A 25698-nucleotide genomic window follows, 5' to 3' on the forward strand; every position below is an offset into this window, starting at 1 on the left:
CACAGACAGACACACGCAGCGCTGAGCTTTAAAATTAAGCTTACATTTTTAATGTACCAGCAGCAGGCACGAAGTCAGTGAAGTCTCCCTTCACCCCCCAAAGCTTTATGATTGCAACTTTAATGGTCATGACTTTGCCAGCTGCATAGCTGACTGGGAGCAACCAATGTGGCACTGCTCCAGACTGACTGCGGCACTAGTTGAGCTCTCCCTGGGACATGCATTCGTATGTAGTTAAAGACATTGCATGTGGAAATAAGTCCAATCATGTCGCAGCATTTCAAACAAATGACAACAATAGAATGCCAAATAAGTCATCTTTTTGATGATCCTCCTTCTATCATGCATCTAGCGCAGAAATGGAATGGCTGTGTTTATGGTCTATAATAAAAGCTGACTTGGCATTTAAAGCATATATATAGTAGATGTCGTTATTCTAATCTTAGCAGACTTTTAATGCCAGCATATTTATGCAGAAAAAAACTGTTGGAATTAGCACTATTTTGAGATATATGAAGAGGTTATAAAATGTTGAAAATAATATAAATGTACGCATATTTCAGTACCGATATCCAATGTTAGCAGTGCATTAACATCCACGTTTGTCCTGCATAAATGATGTTAACCAGCATTGACAATATGGTCGCGGATAAATAGTTAAAGCAGATGGATGTGTTTTATTTACTGTTCCTACAAGTTTTTTTACTGTCAAACATTTTTATCAATATAAAATTGTTAAAATATTTTAGGTTTCTTTTAAATAATTTAATCAATTGTACAAAATTTCCTTGTAGATATAGAAAAATAAAACCAAGTAAATAGATTCAATATTAAAAATTCGCAAACATATGTATGTTAATTGACTAAAATATTTTGTAACAATTCAATTGATGCTCAAAGCATATTGTTTATTAAGTAATTAACTCAATTGAAATAAATGTTAATTATTTGTTATATTGAACAGTTGAACAAGAAATACTGAATACTTAATAGTTACTAACTCCAAAATACTTTAACAATTTACTTAAATTTCTGAGTTCAGTTCTAGTATTCATTTTAGGATAATAAAAGCAAGGAAACTAATAAAAATAAATATAAGTTATCTCACAAATTAGTTATCAACAAATCCAGAAAGAAATTTGTCCTTCAAAATTCCAATGCCAAAGCCTTTTTCTCTTCTCTGTCATTCTCTCATTCTTTGGCACTTTCTCTCAACGATAACTATTTGTCTTACCAAATGCCAATCAGATTGCCTGTTGGCAGCATTGCTCGGCTTCGTGCTTGATTACTCCTGGAGTGATTACTCTCACATGACAGCTTAACAAATTCATTTAACATCCATTGCCCAGTGGATCGCATACAATTAAATATTACTCATACGCCACATGTGACCAAGCGTTATACATCACTAAGTTCCAGTTGCAGTGACTGAACAGTAAGCGTGATTGAGCAGCGGCATTCAGTGTCGCCCAATCACGTTGCAATTGCCACGAGAAGAGCATGTGGAGGAGGATGACTATCAGGATGAGCATGAGTACGACGACTACGACGACGACACTCATTAGACCAAAGCGTGATGCGTGACACCAAGTTTAAATTGTCGAAAGACATGGCTCCCATCCTCCTTCATCTCATCCATCTCCTGCTGCCTGCACATTGCAGCGTAATCTTGGCCATTACTCAAAAAGTAGCTGGGCACGTAAGGGTCCACAGTTAAAAAAAAGAACAAAAAAAATGAGCAAAATTGAAGCAATGTAAACGAGCAATGTTTCTCCACCGACGCCACCTCGCAACCGTTGAGCTGTAATTCGAGTTGGTGGCCACCAACGAATAAAACTGCTTCTGCTCGAGCTTTGACTACGCTCTCTCTCTGCTGGTGACATTTGTAGTCTGTTTGTGTTGGTGCTGGTGTGTCCTTGCTCCACAGCTGTGGTGTCAGTGGCACACAGCGCCATTCGTGTAGCTGCCACACAGTCGCCATTGCCATTGCCTTTGCCTTTGCCATTGCCACTGCGTTTGGCCTTTGAAATCACAAGCGTTTTTTGGTTTGTTACCGCGCCTTGTGCCTTGTATTTGTTGGTTGCTGTTTGCTGGTTTGGTTTACTGCTGCTGTCTCGCGTCTCTCGCCTCCCTCTAATGGCTTTGTTATGCTAATTTCTTGACGCCTTCTGGCCATTGAAGTCGCCTCTCTCTTTCTTCGGCAGTTATTATTGTTGTTGTTTTGGGCTTTGATGCTGCTTTTAGGTCTCTTTTTTTTAATACAAACATTTTCGTTGCCCTCAACGCTAATTTAATTATATTTCTTTTTTATACCCTCGTCTACTTTGATGATGGGTATTCTGATCTTTTAAATTAAATTTAAAATTGCGTGAATTATAGTATTCTAATGTTCAATTGTAATAAATAATACGAAACACTATTTTTAAATTAAATATTTCTTTAATTTCAATATTTCTAAATTTCTAAATACATATTAAATTTGATATTATGCACATATGTGCAGCCAAAAGTAGCACACAATCTAGCATTCCGTTACGTGCTTTTTCTTGGCGAAAGCCTGAAAAAATTACATTTCCTTTTTTTTGGGCTACGAAAAGTCAAAGCCAAATATAAAATACAAATGTTCACATTTGCAACATCATTTTCCAGCAATTTCGCCGCAAGCAGTCGCGCGCGAGTTTTCAGTCTTCTTTCTTTTCGTTCTTCTTTTTTCTTAGTTCTCATTTCCATTTTGTCGAGCTGTGTGCAATGCCACACGGTGCTGTTACTTTCCATGTGGCTGCGGCATCTCCGCCCCAACTTTATTTACTGTTGTCACTTTGGGTGCCCCAAAACATCGTCATCTCTGCGCTCGACTTCTGCAGCTGCCACAAAAAAAGTGAATTTCTCTCTCGTCTTTCATGTTGACTCCACTTCACTCGCATGTGCTGTGTCCTATGTCCCGTGTCCTGCGTGCGTATGTGTCTCCGACGGGGTGAAAGGACTTACCCCATAAGCCTTTTATAAGCATCGCATAAATTCTTTGTCAATTGTGGCAAATGTTGCCCGACAGCCTGACTCTCTGACTGGCTGACTGAGTGGCAGTCAGGCTGTTTGCCATCGCCATCGCCATCGCCATCGTCATTGCCATTGTCCTGCTTCCAGCTTGGTCCTGGCTCCAGCTTGTGTGCTCGCATAGTTTGCTAGAGCTTCATCGTCTTTTTTTCCCTTTTGCATGTCGCTTTTGGAGCACATACGTGCTCTCTAATTGTGCCACGCGTATGGTCGAAAGACTTGAGAGTCTGTAACTAGAATTTGATTGTGTCGAGGCATGAGAGTGCATTGATTGGATTACTAAGCCCAGCCCGTCGACTCCGCTCCACTCACTCGAATTGGCCATTAACGTGAAAGCACTGAGTGACTAAGAGTGGACCGCATTTCCATTTCCATTTCAATTTCAGCTCAAGTATATACCCCCAGGCATAGGTTATTGTTTGGCAAATATGGTGATATGAAAAGCTTACAACTTAAGCGGGATTCCGGCAATTACAGCCAACGGCTTAAGAACCTGTGTGCAACGTATTTGCATACATCACAATTACTTATTCATTTAGCCAATTGAATATTGACGATGAGCATTAGTAGGTAACTCGATGCTCTGATTTTCTTCAGAACTAAATTGGTTTAACTCTAGCGCTTTTTCCACATTATTTAACTTTCATCTCGAAATTCTTCATAAAGATTTTACATTTGAATTTAAACTCGTTATCCCAACTTTATGTGTTTCTCTTTATGCGGCAAATTCCCACAGCTTTGACGCTCTTCATCAGCTCTTTTGTTTTATTGTTATAATAATTTTTCTTGTAAATTCTCTTGTGCACTGAACTAATCATCTCGGCCCCTTTTAACATTCCGCGTTGGCCACTTGCAAGTTCCTGTCAACGACAAATCCCTGGCAAGATCGCATTCCCTGGGCGCCACTCCAGGCCTTGGCTAAGTAACTTAAAGTGCTTCACAAGACACAACTCAGCTCACATCAACTTATGCAAAGCATTCTCAAAGCACACACACACACACACACACACACAGAGTTACAATTATTGCATAACTCGACGGGTAGCATATTGACAGGCCAGAAGAGGAGCGCACTTCAGGGTTTGTAGACATAGGGACAAACCAAGCGTTATGAGTGCTTTCCCATTCGACACGCACCTTCCTTCCCTTTTTTTTTTTGAGTTTGCTCCCTTTCTAGGGTGAGTTCATCTGCCGCCCACTTTTGGGGTTGTCTTGTGATTGTCATCACACATTATTATGCTTTATTTCCGTGCCTTCTTTTATTTTTATTAAAACTGTCGTCAAATTTACATATAGTCAGCGAAGAAAGTCGGAAGGAGAAGAGCGACAGTTTCCCGCCGAGCTGCTGTCTCGGCATGTTGTCCTCCTCCTCGGCCAGTCAGGGAATAGCTGCCTCTGCCTCTGCCTCTGCTTCTGTTGCTGTTGCTGATGCCATGGTTTAATGTTTGGGGTGCAACTTCTTTCCCTGGCAGACTGTTTGCTGTTGTTATTGTTGCCTGGCTTTGGTTTTTCTTCATCAGTTTGTTGTGTTCTGCTTCTTTTTTTGTTTTTTTGTTTTTGTGTCAGCCTTTGCTTTGCTGAAGTGTTTACAACACTTCCGGCGCATAATGGAAAACAAAAGGCTTAAAAGGATACACAAAGGATTTGAGCAATCAAGTGCGCTTTAAGAACTTTTGCCCCCCATGCACGATAACCGGCTCAGTTCCCGATAACAGTTTTTGCACCTGCCGCTTACCTGGACTTGCAACGCTTGTTCTCGTTTTCTGCTTTACTCAGCGCCCCTCACTCGATTTCAAAGTCATAACAATGCTGAGTTTTCAATATGCCGAGGCCCACGTATGCCCCATAAAATATATCCTTATGTAGGGGGCAGCAGAAAAAAAAAAAGGTTGACGGCAACATAAAACTTGAAGTAGTTACGTTCAAATGTCTGCACGGCTTTAGCCAGACAACAATAGCAATAACAACAACAACAACAACGTAAGACGTTGGCAGCTAAAAGCTATGAAAAGCCTGAGATATTTCGAAGGTCCTGACTGCAACGAGAAGGGGAAGCAGTCGCCTTTATGTCGAAAGTTTTCACTTGCACGCTCGGTGTGCAGGGCAAGAGGACATTAGATTCAATGGGATTTGTAATTATTCTACAAGAAATTGTACAAAAGCATTTCAGAAATTTCTGAATCGCCATAAAAAGGCACAGCATAGTATCCTACGGAAGCGCAATCGTCTTTGCAATCGCAGTCCAGCACTTGAGTTACACTTACACTTCACACAGATATTTTCTGGCAAAAGTATTTCATGGCAGCAAAGTGTATTTGAAACTTGTTCATTGTTGACATAGTATTGAGACATTAATTTCAAATGCTGTGGCTGCTTCAAAATAAATGTCCCATGGTTAACACAGTGAAATTAAACAAATGAAAGTAATTCATTTAAATTACTTTAATTTACATTCGATCATTAAAAGGACTTTAGAAAAAAAGTTAAATTTGCTTTTATTAATAATCTCTAATCAAATATACACAGATTAGTACAATTAACCAAATAGTTTAATTTTTAATGTATACAAATTTAAAACAGAATATTCGAATTAAATAGATGAAAGTAATTCAATTATGTTACAGTTCTATAAAGGCACTGTATAAAAAGTGAAAAACAAGTATGAACGAAAAATTTGCTCGACTGTGAGATACACGCTTACCATTTTCAATATTTTTAGCTTCTAATACTCTTAAGGTCATCTTAATTCAACGGTCTTAGAAACGTAAACTTAATATATTAACTGTCTGCACTATGATATATTTTTATTAAAAATAATAGTTCACCTTAACTTATAAATATTTTCCATTTAATTAATTTTCCTGTTTCCCTCTTCCTTTGCCTTCCAGATGCTGAGCCTGCAACAGAGAAACAGGCTAGCTCAGCCTGGCTGGCTGCTGCTGTTAACGTTGCTCTTGGCCACATTAAGCCTGTGCCTCGCCTGTCGCGTCTCGGAGTTTGCGTGCAAAGGCAGCGGCAGCATTGGCAGCATCTGTGTGCCATTGGACAAATACTGTGATGGACGCAACGACTGCGCCGATGGCAGTGATGAGCCCAAACACTGTTCCGGTGAGTGACTGTTTTAAGCCTGGCACCATTTGCATAAGTATCTCTATCTGTATGTGTTTGTGTAACTCTTTTCGTATCTTTTCTTGGACAGTGTGCAATCGGACATATTATGGGGATATTGGACGTACATATGCCATAAAAGTGCCAACACCACAGTGGAATAAATTGCCTTTCCTCTGTCACTTGACATTCACCGCGTCCGGCCATGATCAAGGCGACATCGTTCAGGTGAGTCGACGGCCGTGTGATTGTGGGTTGTTCAAATGGAGGGGAGGAATTCTCAGTATGCCATTCTGTAGTGTTTGCCGTGCTGTTGCACGGACTGTTGTCCGGCTGTTGGTCGTTGTTGGCTTTAGCGCGCCGTAGGCCAAAGATTAGCAGGCGCGCCGGCGACATAAAACTGCAATGCACACAAACAGAGGCAGAAAAGCGTGGGGAGAGCGTCGAAAAGAGAGCGAAAAGTGTTGAGTGAGGGGGGCACAGAGAAAGAGAGAGAGTGTGTGTAGCTGAGTGTCTGTATATATGCAGACATCCTCCAACTGGAGGCGAGTGTGGAACTCTTGTCACGCACAAATGCACCGTAAAACATTTGGGCACAATGCTGAGCCATAAAGAGATGCAAAGTTGCAGATGACAATGCGCCAGCTGTGAATATACTTGCTCAGAGAATACACTATACCAGAGAATATTGAGTTAGAATAGTTGCAGTAAATAAATACAATAAAAAGAGTAATAAATAATTTTGCAAATATTTTAAGTTGTGTCAATAATATTGAAAATATATAAACTATCACTTCAAGGCATAATAAATACTCTAATAATAAATAAATTTTTGAAAGTAGTAATAAAAAAATATTGTATTTTATAACATAAATCACATTTACGTCGATGGGAAATTTATATAAATTATATAAAGCATAATAAATATTGTACTAACAGCTAAATTAAGGAAAGTAGAGTATCAAAATATCCTCATATAGGCATCAATAATTCGAAACACATAAAAATCAGCAGTATTGTAATATTATATTTTATTATTGAATTGAATTGAATCCAATTAAAGTTAGTATGTTGACATCCACCTCCAAATAATTGTATAGTATAATTCAATCGATAGGATTACAAATTGAAATAGAAAATTAAGTGAAGGACGCATAAAAATAATAACAATTTAAGACTGAATAATAATAAATAATAATCACTGAATATTCAAAAATAAATAGAACAATATCATAAGGTCTAACATATGTCAACGTATTGATAAGCGCGCATGTATTAGTGAGCTTTCAACAAAAAGCTACAAAGCCATGCGATAAGCTTTAAGCTTAACTCATGTCCATATGCGTGAGTTTCGTTCATGATTTTTGCCTAAAAAATAAGTAGATTAAACATATAATATTAAATGATTTTATTTTAAATCAGTCGTAGTGTATTTTAGTTTCAGTTGCACAAAGATTCATCACTTTTTGTCTGTGCTTCTCCTCGGTTTTTTTTTGTACGTTTCTATTACACTGTGATGGATGTCTGTGCGCTGTGCGCAGCTCTGACTTTATGTGCGTGCTCAATTAGGGATATGACTGAGCTATGGCCCAAATGCTGCTGGCAAGCTGTTTTGCTGTCAGCGAACGTAATACGAGTAGGCACAAGAATGGGGGAGCGAGCACTCTTTAAGCGAGCGAGGTCTTTAAAAGCGCCTTTGGGGCACAGACAGTGAGTCGAGACTGTCAAGAGTAAAATGATGAAAGCGTTGACAATAAAATTAGACACGCTTCAAAACATTTTTGGCAAACTGTCAGAAAAACGTCAATTTCAATTTCGAAAATAATTGATTTCCATGCAATTTGCGTAACATCGCAATGAGCAGTTAGCTCCACGAGGGAAACAAGCTTTGAGGTGTGGGTGAAGCGTTACCAGGACTGGGTGTTGCCCCCAATCCCAATCTAGATGGGGAGACAAGCTGTAAATAGGACACAGAAAAACAGTAACTAGGTAGGAGATGTTGACGACGACGACAACGAGGTGAGTCCTTTGCTGCTCCATTTCTCAATCATTTTCGTAATCCTGAACAGTGGCATTGCCTGTGCCTGTGCCTTCACTCTTCACTCTTTACTCTTGGCTCTCTATAGCTGCACGTGTATATAAGATGATATATGCAAAGTTGCTGGCTGCTGATGCCACGAAAGCTTCAGCAGCTTCGGCAGCTTTGCACCTTGCACCAAATCTGTCATGCATAAGTTATAACTTTTATTTTGTGTTTCCGCATTTGTAGACCACGCTGATAAACGTGGCTGAATCTGCTCGCAACGTGTATAAATCATGTGCTTGGCTTTCACTTTATCCATCTACATACCTCAGGCGAAACCCGCTCTCTCAGTCTCTCCCTTCTATCCTTCTATCTCTCTTCATTTTTCCCATTTCCCATTGACTCCCCTGCTGTGCATCTGCGTGGGAAATTGCTTGAAATAATAATGTTACGCGCCGGTTTAGGGGACAACCTCGCCATCGTCCTCGTCCTCGTCCTTGTCTGCCAACTCGTCCTTCTTCTCCTGCTACCATACGTATTGATTGATGATTGTCGGTGTGTGTTTCTCTCCCAACGAGAGCAAAAGTTTAAATTACCCTAGGTCCCCTTGCTGCTACTTCTGTTGCTGCTGCAACTTTTTCCCGCGGCTAATTTTTAATGGAAATAACTTGGCCCCAAACTCCCTGCATGATGCGTTTTTCAATTTTTTATGCTTTAATCAAATATCCTGAAGTTGCACTATGTAATTTACGCTACGAGCTGAGCGCATTTTTCACGCCCTCCCCGCTCCACATTGGGTGTGAGAGATTCCCCCAGTTCATGGGACAGGTGACTTAAAGCCTTACCTAGTAGATAGAGAAAAAATGAAGAGAGTTGCGGTACATTTTGCCAAAAAAGTCTCCTGTATTTGTCAGTATACTGCTGCCATATTAAATTGTTGTAATAAAAGACAGCGATTTTTACCAGCCGCACATAAATCAACAGATATTTTCATATAAAATTCACATAGCTGCATAATTTTTTTGGTTTTTATATGCCGTTTTCATTTGTTATTTTTTCAATGTTAGTATTTTAAATACCCCCTTTATATTTGTTTATACATTGGAAACGAATATTTTTGCAGGTCGATTTTTAAACGCGATTTTCACATTTATAAATGCATTTTGCTTGGCTCCCTTTGAATAATTGAGTATTTTCTGGTATTTGGAAACGTTGATTGCACACACACAGCGAAAGCGAATGAGAGTTTTTCATTTCTTTTTCTTCTTTTTAATTCGAGTTTCTTATTTTACGCAGCATAATTATTATTTGCAATACCTTTTACCATTTTTGTTTTGACATGGGGATTTAGGTCTAATTATTCTGTGATAAATTTGTTATCATTTTTCAATTTTCTGCTAGAAATACTTTGAATAAAAATAAACTATATGTTGGTAGTTTATATGACACAAAACGTAAATGAAACATGTGATAATATTAAACTTTTCATTTAATATTCCGCAAATTTTAAATCCCGATTTGTATTTAATAGAATTTGCTCACTAAATTAAATACAACACAGCGTATACTTGATGCAGTAATTAACACTAGAATAAACGCTCATTTAAGAGCTATCATCGAGAAGTAAATAATGGCTAAAACATTAAATTGCGAGTACTAGATGAAAGTACCTCAATTACGCAATCCCAAGTTGTGCATTTACTTTTGAAAGCGTTTTGAAGTTGCGTATACAACACGAATGGGTGTAAAACGGACAGAAATGAAAGCATTGCTCACTTGATAGCGTTACATGTGGCAAAACAACTTGGACACAACTTTCATTTAACATGCAAAACTCCATAAACAAAAAAAAACGAAAAACGATATAAATTACGAGCACTTGCCCAGGAGAGTTTCGTGTGTCCAGAAAGACGGGGAAAAAGTTGGCAAAAACGGAAAAGTTTTGCACAAGAGCTTTGGTCCAAACGATGCAAAACAGGTGACGACCATCATTTCCATAGATATTTCGAGTTGGTTTAATATTCGAAATTAAAATCGTGTTGCATTCTATTTGCTGTTTGCGACACTGTTTACGTGTGCTGAGGTGTTAAAAAATGTATAAAGAAGCCACCAGAAAGTTGAAAACCCTTTTCTGTGAGAGTTTTGTTCTGTAATTTGGAAAATGCCAAACACACGCACAACTTTATTTGCATATTTTATTAAAATAAAGTCGCCCGCACATAACACACACACACACACACATACACATACACACAGCAAACAGACACTTGACTTTGAGTTGAGCCCCCATCTTGAGGCTGGTACAGATACTTTTTCGCCGCACTGTTTCTCCTCCCTGACCTTGTTCTCTCATGCCTGCTGTGTGTGTGTTGTCTTTTTTTATGGGCAATCTAATATGCAAACAGTAAGAAAGGGCAATGCCAGTGAATGCTGCAAAGAGTCCTTCCACTTGCAATTGAATTTCATTTGCATAACTTTAACGTGTGTGAAACTAAACGAACATAAAATGTATTTCAAATACCCTCTGCAGTTCTATCGGGTAGTTTGTATTTTACTTACTCTTCGATTGGCAACAAAAATTTACACAAAATATAATTTAGATATAGAATGATGTTGTCTCGGGTAATTTGTAAAAATTCGGTGAAATACCAGTTGAAGTTGCTGAACAATAGTAAAAGATATTAAACTTGAAGAAGAAAGACTACTGAATACTAATTGAGTATGTAAATGCGAATAAACTAAAAATTAAATATGACAAACTGAACAAGAATGAAATACACAATTAAGAACCTGACCAAATAAAACTATGAAAGTGAACTTGTTTATATCTTTATTGAATAGTTCATTTTGGTTCGTTCTTTCGTGAATAGTTCAACACTATATACTATATTTTCTTTTCAATAGTGTAAGACATTTCGATTGAGTTTTACAAAATATATGTCAGATACACTTAGTGGAGTTATCTTGCCTTAGAATAGGTATCTTTTAGTTGACTATTTCACAAGTATTCTACCACCATATTACGTATACGTATTTATTTCTTTCTCATGCGCTTTGCAGATCATCTTTGATGGCTTTACGGTGGGCCGCTTCGATGAGGGCATGGTCGATACGGATGTGGACGGTTATGAAACGAATCTGAGTCCGACCGGTGAGCTGCCCGGCTGTCCCGAGGGTTTTATGCAGGTGAGTGCAAATTTAATTTATTAAAATTTGAATTGAATATTACGTAAGTTGTCTCCCCCTCAAACGTTTCTGCTGACTGCTGTAACTTGCACTCCATTTGCTGTTGCTCTTGCTTCTGCTGTTGGTATTGAACTTGCCATAATTTTATGCCGCACACACACAGACAGCACACTTAAAGCCAGACTAAATGGAGAGAGATGAGTGCGTGTGTGTGTGTGTGTGTGTGTTGGGTGGCGACTCGTTCGTGCTCGGAGTTTGACCGTCCTGCTCTGCTCTGTTCTGTCCTGTGCCTTACTCCGTCCTGCGATTCAATCAATGTCCGAGTAATTCTGTAATTTTCTGTTGGTTCTGTTGACAAATGCCACATTAGCCCAGCAAATTGAATTGAATTGTGCCGTCTCCCTTTTTACCCTCCCCCTTCTCCTCACTCTCTGCCGCACTGTTCGCTGTTGTTGTGCAGCAAAAATAACGTAAAGCAATGAAAACGAAAACGAAATGGAAGCGAAAAAGGAAGCGAACGAAACAGAACAGAACAGAAAACTATTTAACATACATATATTTTTATCACAATTTTTGCGGCTCCACGATGTTGACATTGGTGCTTTTGTCGAGACATTTTGGTCTCTGGCACGCCCCTTTGGCATTTCAAGCACTTCCGCTTGGGTGGGTGGGGGGTTGGTTAAACAGTAAAACTAAAGCCCTGGCCAAATAAAATGTACCAAATCCCTGTAATTGACTTGTGCAATATGTTCAAATGTACATTTGTATATAAGTATCTACAACATCAACTCTGTCACTCAACTTTGTCTCTCTCTTTCTCTCTATATAGAGAAGTATATACGTATCTTTAGCTGTGGCTGTATTCACTCTTCTAATCTGATGCCGCTGCATTACATTAAATGTAGTTTTACTGCCATTACGGCAACACACTTTGCTTTGGTTTTAGTAGCGGGAAAAAGAGTGGAGTGGAGTTCAATTCCTTTCGATATCCGTACGAGTATCGACCATGCACTTTGCATGCGCTTTTAGTTACCTTAAGCAACCCTTCAGCATTTGAATTAATTTCAAAGCTTAAGTTGTGCGGACATAGCACAAAGAACCTTTGCATTTGAAATTGAGATGAGTTCAGTTGAGGTGTGGTAAAGCAATCTCAAAGCGACTAAAGTGTTTTCCCCAATTTTGGGGGAGGAGCAACACGGAGCACAAACAAGGCATCTCCTCCTCAGCTTTGTGGTATTAACTGAGGTGTGATTATTTTGTGCAAATGTGCTTCTGGATTCGCAATTCAAACTGATGAATTACTGCGTAAATAATTACCTTGCAATTATTTAAACGGCACTTCTTTATATTGAAGTGATTGTAGCAACAGAGTGTTTTGTTTTTAAGATACTCAATATTTAAGGAGATGTTTGAGCACATTAATTATTTAAGATTATTGAATAATCTAATGAAAATGACAAAATTAAGCTAATATTTTGTTTTACGCATATCATCATTAGATCCTAAGAAACCACTTCAGCTTAAGTGTACTTCCTCTTATTGTAAAGTTACTAATGATCTAAGCCTTTTACCTAAACAAATATGAGAAAGTAATAATGATATATCTATATATTAGTATGAAGAATATAGAATTGAAAAAGATAGAAAATTCTATTAACTAAAGGGAATATTATCTCTGGTCAAACATGAAAATGTAATAGTCACTAAGTTATCGTAATACAAAATAGATGTCTTCCCATATGGTGATATTCTCATATAAACACTGAATAACTAAGATAAGATTCTATACTTGAATTCTGAAATACACAATTTAAAAATATACAATGATTTCTTTATGCTCAGACTCCTAGTTAGAGATACGAAACAATTGTAACCTTTATAAGACCTTGGAATTTACACTAATCATTGTGTTTAGAATTCTTTAAAACTTAAATTTATATACTAAGATATTCCTATATTGTTGAAGGCTAGTTGTGCAAATTTCAAAAATATTCTCCTCTATTTCAAACATATTCTCGTATTTGTTCTTTGTACTTTTAGGTGAAAGTTGATTAGCATTCCTCTGCAGGGTTTCCTTTTGACCAAATGACATTATCTTTTATAGTTCCTTTTCGTAGTTTTTTCCACTGCCTTCTCCCTTCGTTCGAAATATGTTTCAGCGTGGGCTTCGTTCCCTTGCCACATCCATCTGAAAGTGACTCTCACCCGCTGTGTCATTGTGTTCCCCTCTCTCTCATTCCTCCACGCTTTGTGTGAGCCCATGCTCCTCTATTAGTTTAGCGATGGCGAGTGATTCTGCAGTTTTTGCTGCAGCTTCTTCTTTTTTGGCTGCCCGCCTCCATACCTCGCTGACTGCCTGCCACGCCCCTCGGCTGACTTTGTGACAATAAATTTTGAACAAGCGTGGGGCGTGCGCTGACATTTTGCGGTGCTGTCCAGCTCATCCTCGACCGTCCATCTGCCTGTCTGTCTCTCTGTCCGTCCATCCTTCCGCCTGTCCATCTGTCTGTTGAGGTTTCATTTGGCACTTGACATGTGTACGGGAAACTGCACCCGGAATAGAACTGGTGTGAGCCTTGCGACTCAGTTTCTGAACCGGGGCGAAACTCTGTTTTTGCATGCGAGTTTTGGTTTTAAAATGCAGTTAAATATTTGGAATTTTTTTTCCTTGCAAGCCTTGTTGCAGTTTTATAATCTCGTAACTAACCGCAGGTTTGTGTTGTCATTCGCCGGGGTCCGTTTTCGTTGCCGTTTGCCGGGCTTTATCGCTGCTGGCCGGCGCCTGTTTTTATTTATTTAAGGCAAACATTTTTAACTGCTGACGCGGTTTCAGTTTTTATTCCTATCGGATTTTGTTCTTGTTGTTATTTTTCAATTCTTTTTTGTTATTTTTATTTTTTTGCTTCGGTTTTCTCCTGGTTGGTTTCCTTTATAAATTATTCGTGTCATGACCTGGCCACATAAATTCTTGACCGTCTCTCATATTTATGCCAATCTCTGGTCGAGTTTTTGCAATACCTTCTCATATGTGGAACTGAAAAGGGAGAGAGGAAGAGTGAGGAATGCGTGTGAGTGGCTGCCAAGTAACAGTTTAATCAGTTATTCAATTTAGTTAGACAGTTTTGAGACTCATGCATTTTGCACGAGGCAATGCCCTTAGTGCGACCTTTTTCTCTGGATTATTTTGAATAATTTAGCAACACTTTTTGCCTTAAACTCAACCAGCTGGCAGAGGAAGTTCCTGCATCGGCTGCTGTTGTTCGTCCTGGCTGGCGCTTTGTTTATTTGCTAATATTGTTAATCATAAATAACAAAGTTTATGCATAAACGTATTAACCTAAATCAACAACAACAACAACAAGAAGGACAACGATAACGAGAAAGCACAGGCTGCTGCTGCTTGTGTCCCTGCCTCGTTGTCCTGTTGTCCTTTGGCCTGGCCAGCTTGAGTAAATGACTCAATATTTGACAATCATAACATCCGCTTAGTCTCCACGCTTCAAGTTCTCTCTCTCCCCCTCCCTCTCCACTGTGTCCACTGTCCGCTTTTCACTCTCTGCTCTTCTCTTTGTTCGCCATCCTGTTTTCCCGCTCCTCTGCTAAGACAACAGGCTACAGCAACAATGCATTCCAGTTTGTCAATAGCAATTTAAGCTCTATCTATAAATATGTATACGTATACTTCTGACTGTTAGTGTTAGTGGAAGTGTGTCTGTGTGTGAGTGCACGCTTGTGTGCCATAGACAAGCTCATAATTCAAGTTGGCAAACTCCTTGTACATTCCTTCCTACTACTTTTGCTCCTTTGGCGCTGCCCAACGGCATTTGTTTGTGTCGTAAATTTACGAGTCAAAGCCGAAAAAAATGCTACGAAAGGTTTGCAAGTTTTCCTGTTTTGAATACTCATTTTTTTAGATACTGAGAAATGCGGTATACTCGACGGAAAAACAATAAATCTTAAACAAAAATATTTCTAACTTATTGAATAATAGATTAAGTATATTTTGAATTTCACCTATCTTTTAAATTATTGTAAATAATGTATAAATGAAGTACTTATGAGAAATATTATAAATAAAATGCATATTCGTATTATTGATAGAAATATTTCGAAGCTTCCTAGCTTTCAAATTATTTATTCCTTTTCCTTTTTTTCAATTGACGAAATGTCTAAATATATTTAATTATATTTCAACTAAATTTCAGTGAAATGAAAGTCAGCCAAAGACAATTCGACTCTAGGGTATCTTCGCTTCAACCTCATTCAAGCTTTTCACTTACATATTATTTTTTCCATATTATTTATTATACACGAACGCATTGAATTGCAAATTAAAAGCTTTGCCGGCTGCATAATTTATATTTAATGATTTTTTTAATAGCAATGACGTAAAAAAACTGTGGCAAATGTTTTAAATTACAGTAAATCAAACAGAAATGCAGACGGGGTTGTTAAGTTTTCCATTTATCTCACTCTGTGTAAGTGAATGAGTGTGGGTTCAATACAGTGGAACGAATGTGGCATTATGCGCTTAAATTGTTTTACAATTAAGCCAGCAAACATGCTGCTCATAGACAAAGAGAATATCGAGGGACGAAACGGATGCAGCCATTGAAGGTTTCTCTTCTCTGCAGCGAGGCTTTTGTTTATTGTCGGGCAGATTATGAAGCGTCGGCGACGACACTCAACAACAACAACAACAGCAATAACAACTCTCTACAAAAAGATAAAACTTTTATCGGTTATTGTTTAAATGACGCGGGTCTGACGCTCACTGCCTGATGATGAGCTGTGCCCAAACAATAGCAGGTAAAATGTTGTGAGCATGTCTGTGGACAGACCGAATTGAGCCATGTTTAATCAGCCAAAGGTTGATTGTTGTTGTGCTGAACAACAACACGACGAACTAACATTGCAACATTTCACACTCGATACGTGCCAATGGTCAAATGGATTTTTAAACCGAGCGTAAGTTCAATTCTTCTGATAAGCTCTCATGAAAACAGGACGAAAGATACTTATTGCATTTCATTGATATGTTCACAGGATTACGAGCACATTCACACACACATACACAAAAGATTAAATGAAAATATACATTTACCTTGAGTCCTCGCTATGATGTTCAACTACATCTTTACGTACATTGAATGCTAACGCTGCTTAGCAGTGGATAAACAATTAATTAAAGTACACTTAGTTGCTTCTATTTACATCTTAACTTATTCAAGCATAACCATAAATGAATATATAATTTACTTGATTCAAACTAAGCTACCCAAGCCAGGCTTTACTTATTGCTGAACTAGATAAGAATAAAAGTACAAAAAATTTCTCCAACTCAAAGCATATTTCTAAGAACATAATTTGATGCTTAAATTACCGTTCAATATTACAATGAATATTCAAAATTTTGTGAGCCTTGAACTGTATTCGATTTCCCTAAAATTATTTCAAAAGCAAAGCCAAGGAACAGTAGGGAAAGTCAACAGCTCGTGTCGTTCGTTGGATGCTGCTACATTTATGCCAGTGGCTCCCCAAGCTGACCACAATAATAATTCAATCAATTTAAAACCAACACTTAATCAAACAAAACGCCACAAGACCAGGGAACTAAAATAAGAACAGAATGGAGATGAAAGAGTGTAGATAGGAGAGACAAAAACGAAATTCCAATAATTCGTTGTGAAGTCGATGCTAATAACGCTCCAGTGCACACAATGGACACAACGGGCGATGACGATGATGAGGACGAGGAAGAAGACCATGATGATCTAAAGTATAGACTGGGCCGGACAGTGAATGCTTTAGGGGCAAGAAACAAAAACACAGAGAGAGAGAGAACAAGAGAAAGATAGAAAGAGAGGAGGTCGCCACAGAGTTTGCAATGAATTTACACAAAATCGAAATCAGAAAATTACCATTATGCTGGACAGTCAGGCCCATCCTAGAGCTTGCTCTTCGTATTTCATATGACAGCAGTGAATTGCAACTCTAACCAGTTACAAATATTGGCTAGAGCTCTGCTATGAACGACATCGATGGCGATGGCAACTTTGCAATTACAGCAAAAATTGTTGTTTGAGTTGAGGCAGAGCACAGCCGAGGAGCCATGGCAGAAGCAGCCGCAGCCACAGGACATGGCACAACCAGTTAGCAGGACACAGAGCTGGCTAACAGCCTGCCTGGCTGGATGGCTGGCTGGCTGGCTGGTCAGTGTGCGCCCCAGTTCAAATAACCCATTAACTAAAAACTTAATCAATTGGAACCCCAACCCCATTCATAAGCATTGCCAATAGGTGCAGTGTAAATGAGCTGACAGCCTATCGAACCAGCCCTGCAGCCCAGAGGCAATGCGAAAAAAACCACCATATCTCTCCTCCTCTTTGCTTTCTTTCTCCCTCTCTCTCTCTGTCTCTGTGTCTCTGTTGATGATGTGGTTGGCCATTCTTGGTTGCCATTAGCGACATTATAGAAGCCTTGGCTCAGCTATGCTCAATGAATGCTAATTGACAACCCTGGTCATTTTTTTCATTGCACACGCTGCACTATCGACTGAATTGCAACTTGCTCTGGGGCACGTGCAACATTCGATGATATTCATGGGGCCATTCACAATTGAATTCTATATCAGTTTACTACTCAGACTTCATAGAATATTTACTTCATAAAAGCGAGAAATACGAAATTAAATTTTACTAAAATTAGTTTACTTTTTAAAAGAGTTGTTTTCTGAATCAATTTACAGGATCTGTAAATTATTTAATTTTTATTTAATTTTATTATTATTTTTAAATTCACATTTACTTAATTATTTTACTATTCATCATTCCAACATTTAATTTGAATATATAACCATTTAAAAGGTTGCAGATTTTTATTCCTTTTTTATTATTTTAAAATATTAATTTAATTATTAATTTACTATTAATAACTTCCACTTTATTTTAATTTTTTTTAAGTTAGTTATTTTCTGAATCTATTTTTAAACTATTTTTGAAGATTATTTTTAAATCTAGTAATTTAATTGTAGCTGAACTTCTTGGAGCTCACCATAAAAAACGAGTAGTTTAGATTTTAATAAAGCACTAAACTCATTTGTAATTTTTTATAAATTCTTAATTGAGAGTGTATTTTCATTTTCAAATTTTTAGAAGTGAGAGAAAAATATTAATATATACCTCTAGCCAGAAAAACTCGAGCTCTGTAGAGCGAAAACAAATACAAAAAGTTGGTAAAAATGAGTGTTAGGTCCAGCTTACCGCAACAAAAGATCATTTGTTTGTCTAACAACAAAGCAGACTTCAGAATGGACTCGTAATAGCTCGTAATTGGCTTGCAAAATAAATACATATTTTTAATAATTGATTGATTTGTGTACGCAAAGGGAACCATGTTGTTTGTGTGATACCCGTTATGCATAGAGTTTAAGGGGTATAATAGGTGTATGTAACAGTCAGAAGGAGGCATCTTTGATATATTCTTGATCAGAGTCAGCAGCCGAGACGAGAATAAAAATAGGGTTTACGTTTTCTGGAAGTTTCGTAGCGATCGAGTAAAAACTGTAGAAGTTATTAAGGGTCTTAGCTGGTTTAGTAGTAGTACTTTCAATATCGGCAATATTTTTCTTAATTGATATACCAAATTCCGAAAATTATAGGTATACTTTTGGAATATGGTTTGGTTGACAATGGGTAGCGGGTATTTCACAGTAGAGCACACGAGACTGTATCTTTCTTGTTTTTTTTTTTGTTTTGTTTGGTGAGCCCTTTTAGGCGCTTGGCAATCGAATTGCATGTTATTTCAGTTGGCGTACCTTCGACAATTGCCAATAGTTTTGTTGTTGTTGTAATATGAAGTTGAGCACGGCGCTCAAATGTATGCCACACTTTTTGCAGCATTCATTCTTGCCGCTCGCTGCCAGCTGCAGTTGTCGTTGCACGTTTGCTGCAATCGACGAAAGGAAAACAATCAAATATTGAGCGCAAGAGGCGGCAAACGGCGCCGGCAAATAAAATTTATACAACAGTCATAATCCATTACCCATGCCAGCTGCTTGGTCCCGGGCATCCAGCAGCAGTTTTTAAATTGAATGGGATTCGAGCTCGAATTGGGAATGCGGAGATGCTTTGGGATTGTGCTGGCTGGCGATGGATTGCCGTGTTGTGTGGGTTACAGCTTCCGTACGTTTATTAATTTTTCACTTGCCCTGTGAACATTTTTATGTATATTCTCCACTAAAATCGATGCAAAAAAAAAAAACGCAGAATATACAGTAAATCTGGAGTGCAACTTAACCTACTTTTTTACAGCATGCGTGTGTGCTTTAAAATGTGTCAAAAAGAGAAAAGCGAATGGGATTAAAGACAGTTGCGAATTGCATTCCAGCAAACTTGATATTTAATTAATTAACTTTTACTTATTTACTTTGCAGCTCAGCGAACTGGGACGTCCATTCACCGGTGGCTCCTGGTGCGGCAAGGCCACTGGACCGCAGTTATATTTCAGCGAAACATCTACGGTGACAGCTTCAGTTAAGGTGAGTTAAATGCAGAGATAAAATCACACTGAACAATTCAGCTGCAATTTAAATGTAATTTTGTTTAAGTCGAAATATCTAAAAAGCTTTTTATTACGTAAGCAAAAAGTCCACTGCTTGCTTTTAATTTAAAATTCGACAACTTGTGTGGATACGCGGCGTATGCGTTATGTTTACTTGAGCAGCCATTGCCACTTTGTGATTAATATTTAAATAAATGCGCGGCCATAAAGGCAAATGGCCAACGCAGCACTCTGGCCCAGGCTTCAGGTTGCCAGCAATCGCCAGCGCATAAATTATGAAAATTAATAAAAATTCATGCTTGAATCGCATCCCTGGACGTCCTTCAGCCAAACACTCGATTGCTGCTGCTGTTGCTGCGTCTGCTTCTGCTTCTGTATCTGCTGAGAGTGCAACAAATTGCTTCAAGTGATGATGAGTTGACGTGGTCAGCGGAGGCGCATGGATTCCAGATTGCAGATTGCATAATTAAAAGAAAATTGCGTGTGCAAATGACAATATGTCACGACAAGGCGGCGGCAAACAAGTCTGAGTTTAACTCATTAATAGCGCCAACGCGAATTGAAAGAGTTGTGAAAATGCATTTGTTCCTTTTGTCGTGACGACGGCTGTCGCTCACTTTACGACAAATAAATATTTCAATGGCCATGTCATCGTCCTGCACAGCGATGTGTCCTTTGTATCGACACACTCTTGAATGACAGGACACCATTTCCTTTGCTATCTGACAGAGTTTCCTTCAATAGATCTGTCTGTGTATCCGTTTTTTACTTTTATTTACACTCAATTTTCAGCTCATTTTAAGTTGCAGCGTTATTGCATTGCAAGTGTCTCTCTTTTCTTTTTTGTATCGTTTGCCTTCTTTTTCACATTTTGTGCTTTGACATTTTTTTGCAGGTATTTCATCCGCCACGCAATATACGAGACGAGAAACCCTTCGAGTTCAGCATAAGATACAAATTTATTAGCCAGTCCGATGCAGTTGTAAGGTAAGTTGCTTCACAAATGAAAAATGCAGCAAAATTGTTTGGGTGACAAAGGCAAAGACAAAGCCAAGGGTGGATCAAAGAGTTAAGAGAGTGTAAAATATAACAAGTAAGGAAGTTATAGTCGAGTGAGCTCGACTATAAGATACCGGCTAATTCAGAATTCATGAAAGCTATACTACTAAAAATAGCAACTCTAGCTTCAACATTTTGCTTCTATTTCAATTTTTATGGATTTGCTTGGGCTGAAGAGAGCATGTAAGAAAATTAAGTGTTTAATTCTTCACTATAAAAAATTTGAAATCTAAATTAAATATTCATTCAATATAGTTAAATTATAAATAAATACTAAAATTAATTAAATTACAATTCGAAATAACAATATTAGAAATTATAAACTATATATACTAGAAATGTTCACCTATAATTGAACTCAAATTTACTATGAGTGAATAGAAAATCCCTCGTTCCATTTAGAAATATTATACAACGGTGTCTGGGGACTATCTTTGCCCCAAGGGCAGTAATGCGTCAACTTGCTACGTGGCCCGCAGCCGCCATAATTTATCATTCAGCCCTCGTGGATGGTAAAGGAAAAGAGCAAGCTTTAAAAGTGTGGACAGCTCAGCAAGTTAATGTCACCAGAAAAGTGTATGTGTGTGTATTGAAGAAGTGTGAGTGTGAGTGTGTGTGTGTGTGTATTGAAGAACTGTGTGTGTGTGGTGCCTGACAGTTTGTCCTTAGTTTAGGAGCACTCGCAGCACTCTTTGGCAGCTGAGCCAAAGTTAGGTTGAGCTAAATCTTTGCTACCTGCAAATGTTGCTGTAGCACAATGCCAACAAGAGTTGCTGTTGTTGTTGTTACTGAAGTCTGCTGCATAAAACATGAGCAGCAGTAACAGCTCCTTGCCGTGGCATGCCATATACGATTCATCCTGCAATCCATTTGTGCCTAGACGTGTGTCAAATTTGGTCTTTCAATGCGTCGCGCTCTTTGTTTGTGCCAGTAGATAGAAGAGAATAGATAGATAGAGAAATAAATAGAGAAATGAATACGGCAATAGAAAGAGTAATAGAAATTGAAATGTAGTTTTACGCCTCAACAAATTTCACACAATTTACAATTTACACGGATATTTATATTTACGACCAGAGCCAGAAATGCATTGAGTGCAGTAAATGTGCTCGACTGGTGTTCATCGCAGGTGTCCGGCATGCGAGCCATTAGCAAACCAAACAATGGCCAAATATTTGGGGATGGCCGATAAAGAGAGAGGGAGAGAGAGAGGGGGGAAGGATTTGAACCCTAAAATGCCAGAGCGCATTTTATGCAAATTGCAGGCAGGATGAGAGCCCTAAATACCAAACAAATATACTGCACAGAGCGACGAGTCGAATGGAGTCGAGGCTAAACTAAATTAAATGCTAAACTCACTTGCACACACTCATGCACACACCTCTGTACTAATGCTATGTGTGCGTGTGTTTGTTACAGGTATGGACTGCCCGATAAGCCATTGGAATTGGGACGTGTCACACCCGGCACCTATTGTACAAGGCAATTCGATGAATGCTATCGTAACAAGTGTCGCCTGCAAAGTCCAAATTATCCCGGCATGTATCCAAGGAATGTCACCTGCTATTGGACCATACGGCAAAAAGAGGTTCCCACCAGCAAGCATGCCATGATTGCCGTCAGCCAGGAGAATCAGCACAAGGCGTTAGTCAAGCGGTAAGTAAAAGACACAGTCAATGTCTGAATGGAAGGGATGGACGGATGTTCTATTCAAAATGCCAAATGCTATGCAACGTGCATGGAGCACATTAAATAAGCATTAGCATTTTGTGGCTCCAGGAGAGCGTGTCGCATTTGTATGACACATTTCAATTTGCCGAATTGCAATTGTAACTCCAGTAGCAGTTGTTGTTGCTGTTGTTGTCGTTTTTGTTGCACTTCACACTTTGTAAAGTCTCCTGTAAATAGTAAATGCGCATAGGAGTTCAAACTTTGGGCCACTCAAAACTGTTGAGCATTTTTTTGATTGTATTTGAAATTGTATTTTATATATTCCAATTAAATGTTTGCACACAATGCATGCATTTCAAATTAGATAGAAACTGACAGGAAGCTGCGCAACTGCTTCATGGACTGACTCTTCTCTAAAGCAGTCAACTGAATATCCTTTCGAGTGTGTTAACTTTGTTTTAGAAACCGCAACAGATAATACACTTTCTAGTTTGGCATAAGGAAAAAATCATTTTATTGAAGAACTTGATTTTATTGTAGTCAAAAAATTATAAAAAAAAATGTGTAAGTTATATTATTTATTATTGTTTTATGTTCTGCACATTTTGTTATTTAAATCATAAATTTACTTCTGAAATATAAATAATTTTGTCAACTAAATTATAATTGTATTCTAATTAGCTAATTTTTCGTCAAAATTTTAATATATGATAAAGACGATAAGCAAAAAAAAAATAAATAACATTTTATAATATAATTTTTAATCCTCTTATTTATTTGAAATGATCAGTGTAACAAAAGATTTTGTTATAAAACTTAAATTTGAAAATTCTTATTAAATTGTAATATAGTTTTATGCTATACATTTTTTTTTAGTATAAAGTATATTCACTTGTGGAATAAAAATAGATTTCAAATACATTTTAGTTCATATTATCATTTTACAAATGAATTGGTTAACAATTCTTCTTTTTATTTGTCTATTTATGTATTCTAAATTAGTTAACGTTATTTATTATATATTATATTATTATTATATGTATTTATAAAATAATATATTATATTTTTAAATATGAAATGATATGAATGAGTTCCTGAGAATAAATTTCTAATTTATAAATCTATGCGTTTTATTAATTTTATGTTTTGGCTATACATATATTTTTCTTTTATATTATTTAAAATTAAAATAATTAATTTGAATTAAGAATTCAAATTTTTGTATAAATATTTATATTATTGTTATTATCTGCATTCTATTAAACATTAAATCGTAGCGTATTCATTGATAGACTTATGGCAAGATGCGTTCTTTCATCCATCTGTTGGTTATTAACTTTGAGAAGTTCTCCCGTGCAATGTGCAACGCCATTGACAACACAGCTCGCAATTGTTTTTCCGGCTTATCGAAATGAAAATGTTTGCATTGCATTTAGCACTGATTGCAATTTTATTTTAAATACCCCTTTTGTTTGACTCCAGCGAACGGGAAATTTGTGTATGCGAATGTTTTTTAATTTGGAAATCTGTTTTGTCTTTAACCCCTTTTTTGCAGCTCGATTGCCAGCTTCAATAAGACCTCACGCTCGATACGCGCCTGGTCGGATTGTACGGGTGAACGGGATCATTTGATATTCTACGATGGCAGCTCGACCAATGATCCCGTCCTGGCTAAATACTGTGGTGGCGACTGGTTGCCCCGCGTTGTGTCACGGTAAGTGCAATGAATGAAGCTTTTGTTGTGTCTTCTTCTCTGTGTATGTTATGTGTTGCAATGTGACTTGAAGCTCTTGTCAGGCATTTATTTAACGCCATTTCTCGCTTTTATGAAAAAGTTAAATATGAGCATTGCACGACTCATAATACATTTACAAGCCGAGACAGCGAGACAGACAGACAGTTGGGGAGACAGAGAGAGAAAGATATATACTGACTGACTGAGCGCCATTTTAATGAGCATGTGTTGTGTGTGAGGGTCTGAGACCGCAGTCCTAGTGCACTGCACTGCAGTTGGCCTGGGGCGTATGTGTTCCAATTCAGTTACATATAGTTACTCACACACATAAACACACAGAGTCGTAGTCACAGTTCATGTTGCCTTTGTGTGTGCCTTGCAATTGTGCGCAATGCTTAAGAAAAACCGGAAATTGGGTTGCTCTGCAGACAGACAAAGCGACCAAAGAGACAGACTTAAATAGAGACACACACACACACTCAATACATAAATAGATTTATGTGTATGCCTGTGTGTGTGGCCCGCTTGCAAGTTTTTGCTTGACTATACAAAATACCCGCCTATTGAAAACAACATTTTGATGCTTGTGATTTATGCAATGGCAAAATCTCTGCTCATTAGTTGCCAAGTACTTTCGGGAACTGCCACTATAAATTCTTAAAGCTCCATCGCAGTCTAAAACCCAAACAGAGCATTCTTGAATAACACCTTCCTCTGCTGAGAAATATATTCACATTAATCGTATTTATCTGATTGAACGGGTTTTATTAGTTTGCTTGCTGAATAAATCGCTCGCGAAATTGTCCTATAAATTTGTGTGTATTTCGTGCTTCTGCTTTTTCAATACTTTCTATTTGCTTTTTTTAAATCAGTTACTTTATTTGAGAGCAAGAGCATAAACGAATTAAATATAATATATTTCATACTTTATTTGGTTTTTATTTCTAAGCAAAAGTAAACTCTCTCAGCTGCTAATTGCTTTCTAAAAATAAAGTATCTAAACAATTTTATAGCAAATACTGTGAGTATTTTTACTCTCTTTAAAAGAAACCATACTTCAAAATTTAGAAACATATACACATTGCAAATAAATGGACACAGCACTTAATCACAGTTGCACAGAATGCCTAAAATTATTTATGGCCTTTTCACAATACATTTTTGCCCATCCCTAAAACTTATTTTACCCCATGTTCCAATAATAAAGTGCCTACATAATAAAAGGAGATAATTATTAAATAAGTTGTAGTCATAAAAACAATATAACAAAGTTATGCAGATATTTAAAATTATAAAGAAA

The 25698-nt window shown here is 37.7% G+C and overlaps 1 protein-coding gene across 4 annotated transcripts in view; it reads left to right on the forward strand.

Annotated features, from left to right (window-relative positions):
* The window catches only part of LOC132790945 (uncharacterized), a 74414-nt gene that overhangs the window by 15628 nt on the left and 33088 nt on the right, over nucleotides 1-25698 (forward strand). The window contains exons 2-8 of one of the 4 annotated variants that reach the window (XM_060799705.1): nucleotides 5943-6162; nucleotides 6254-6390; nucleotides 11246-11371; nucleotides 19806-19910; nucleotides 20829-20920; nucleotides 22412-22648; nucleotides 24219-24377. In XM_060799705.1, the coding sequence (XP_060655688.1) occupies nucleotides 5943-6162; nucleotides 6254-6390; nucleotides 11246-11371; nucleotides 19806-19910; nucleotides 20829-20920; nucleotides 22412-22648; nucleotides 24219-24377 (1076 nt within the window). Of the gene's footprint in view, nucleotides 1-5942; nucleotides 6163-6253; nucleotides 6391-7964; nucleotides 8182-11245; nucleotides 11372-19805; nucleotides 19911-20828; nucleotides 20921-22411; nucleotides 22649-24218; nucleotides 24378-25698 lie in introns of those variants that run through there. The other 3 variants (XM_060799706.1, XM_060799708.1, XM_060799709.1) reach the window with 3 other exon arrangements.

The sequence above is a fragment of the Drosophila nasuta genome, chromosome 3 (assembly GCF_023558535.2).
Source record: "Drosophila nasuta strain 15112-1781.00 chromosome 3, ASM2355853v1, whole genome shotgun sequence".
NCBI classification, from domain to species: domain Eukaryota; kingdom Metazoa; phylum Arthropoda; class Insecta; order Diptera; family Drosophilidae; genus Drosophila; species Drosophila nasuta.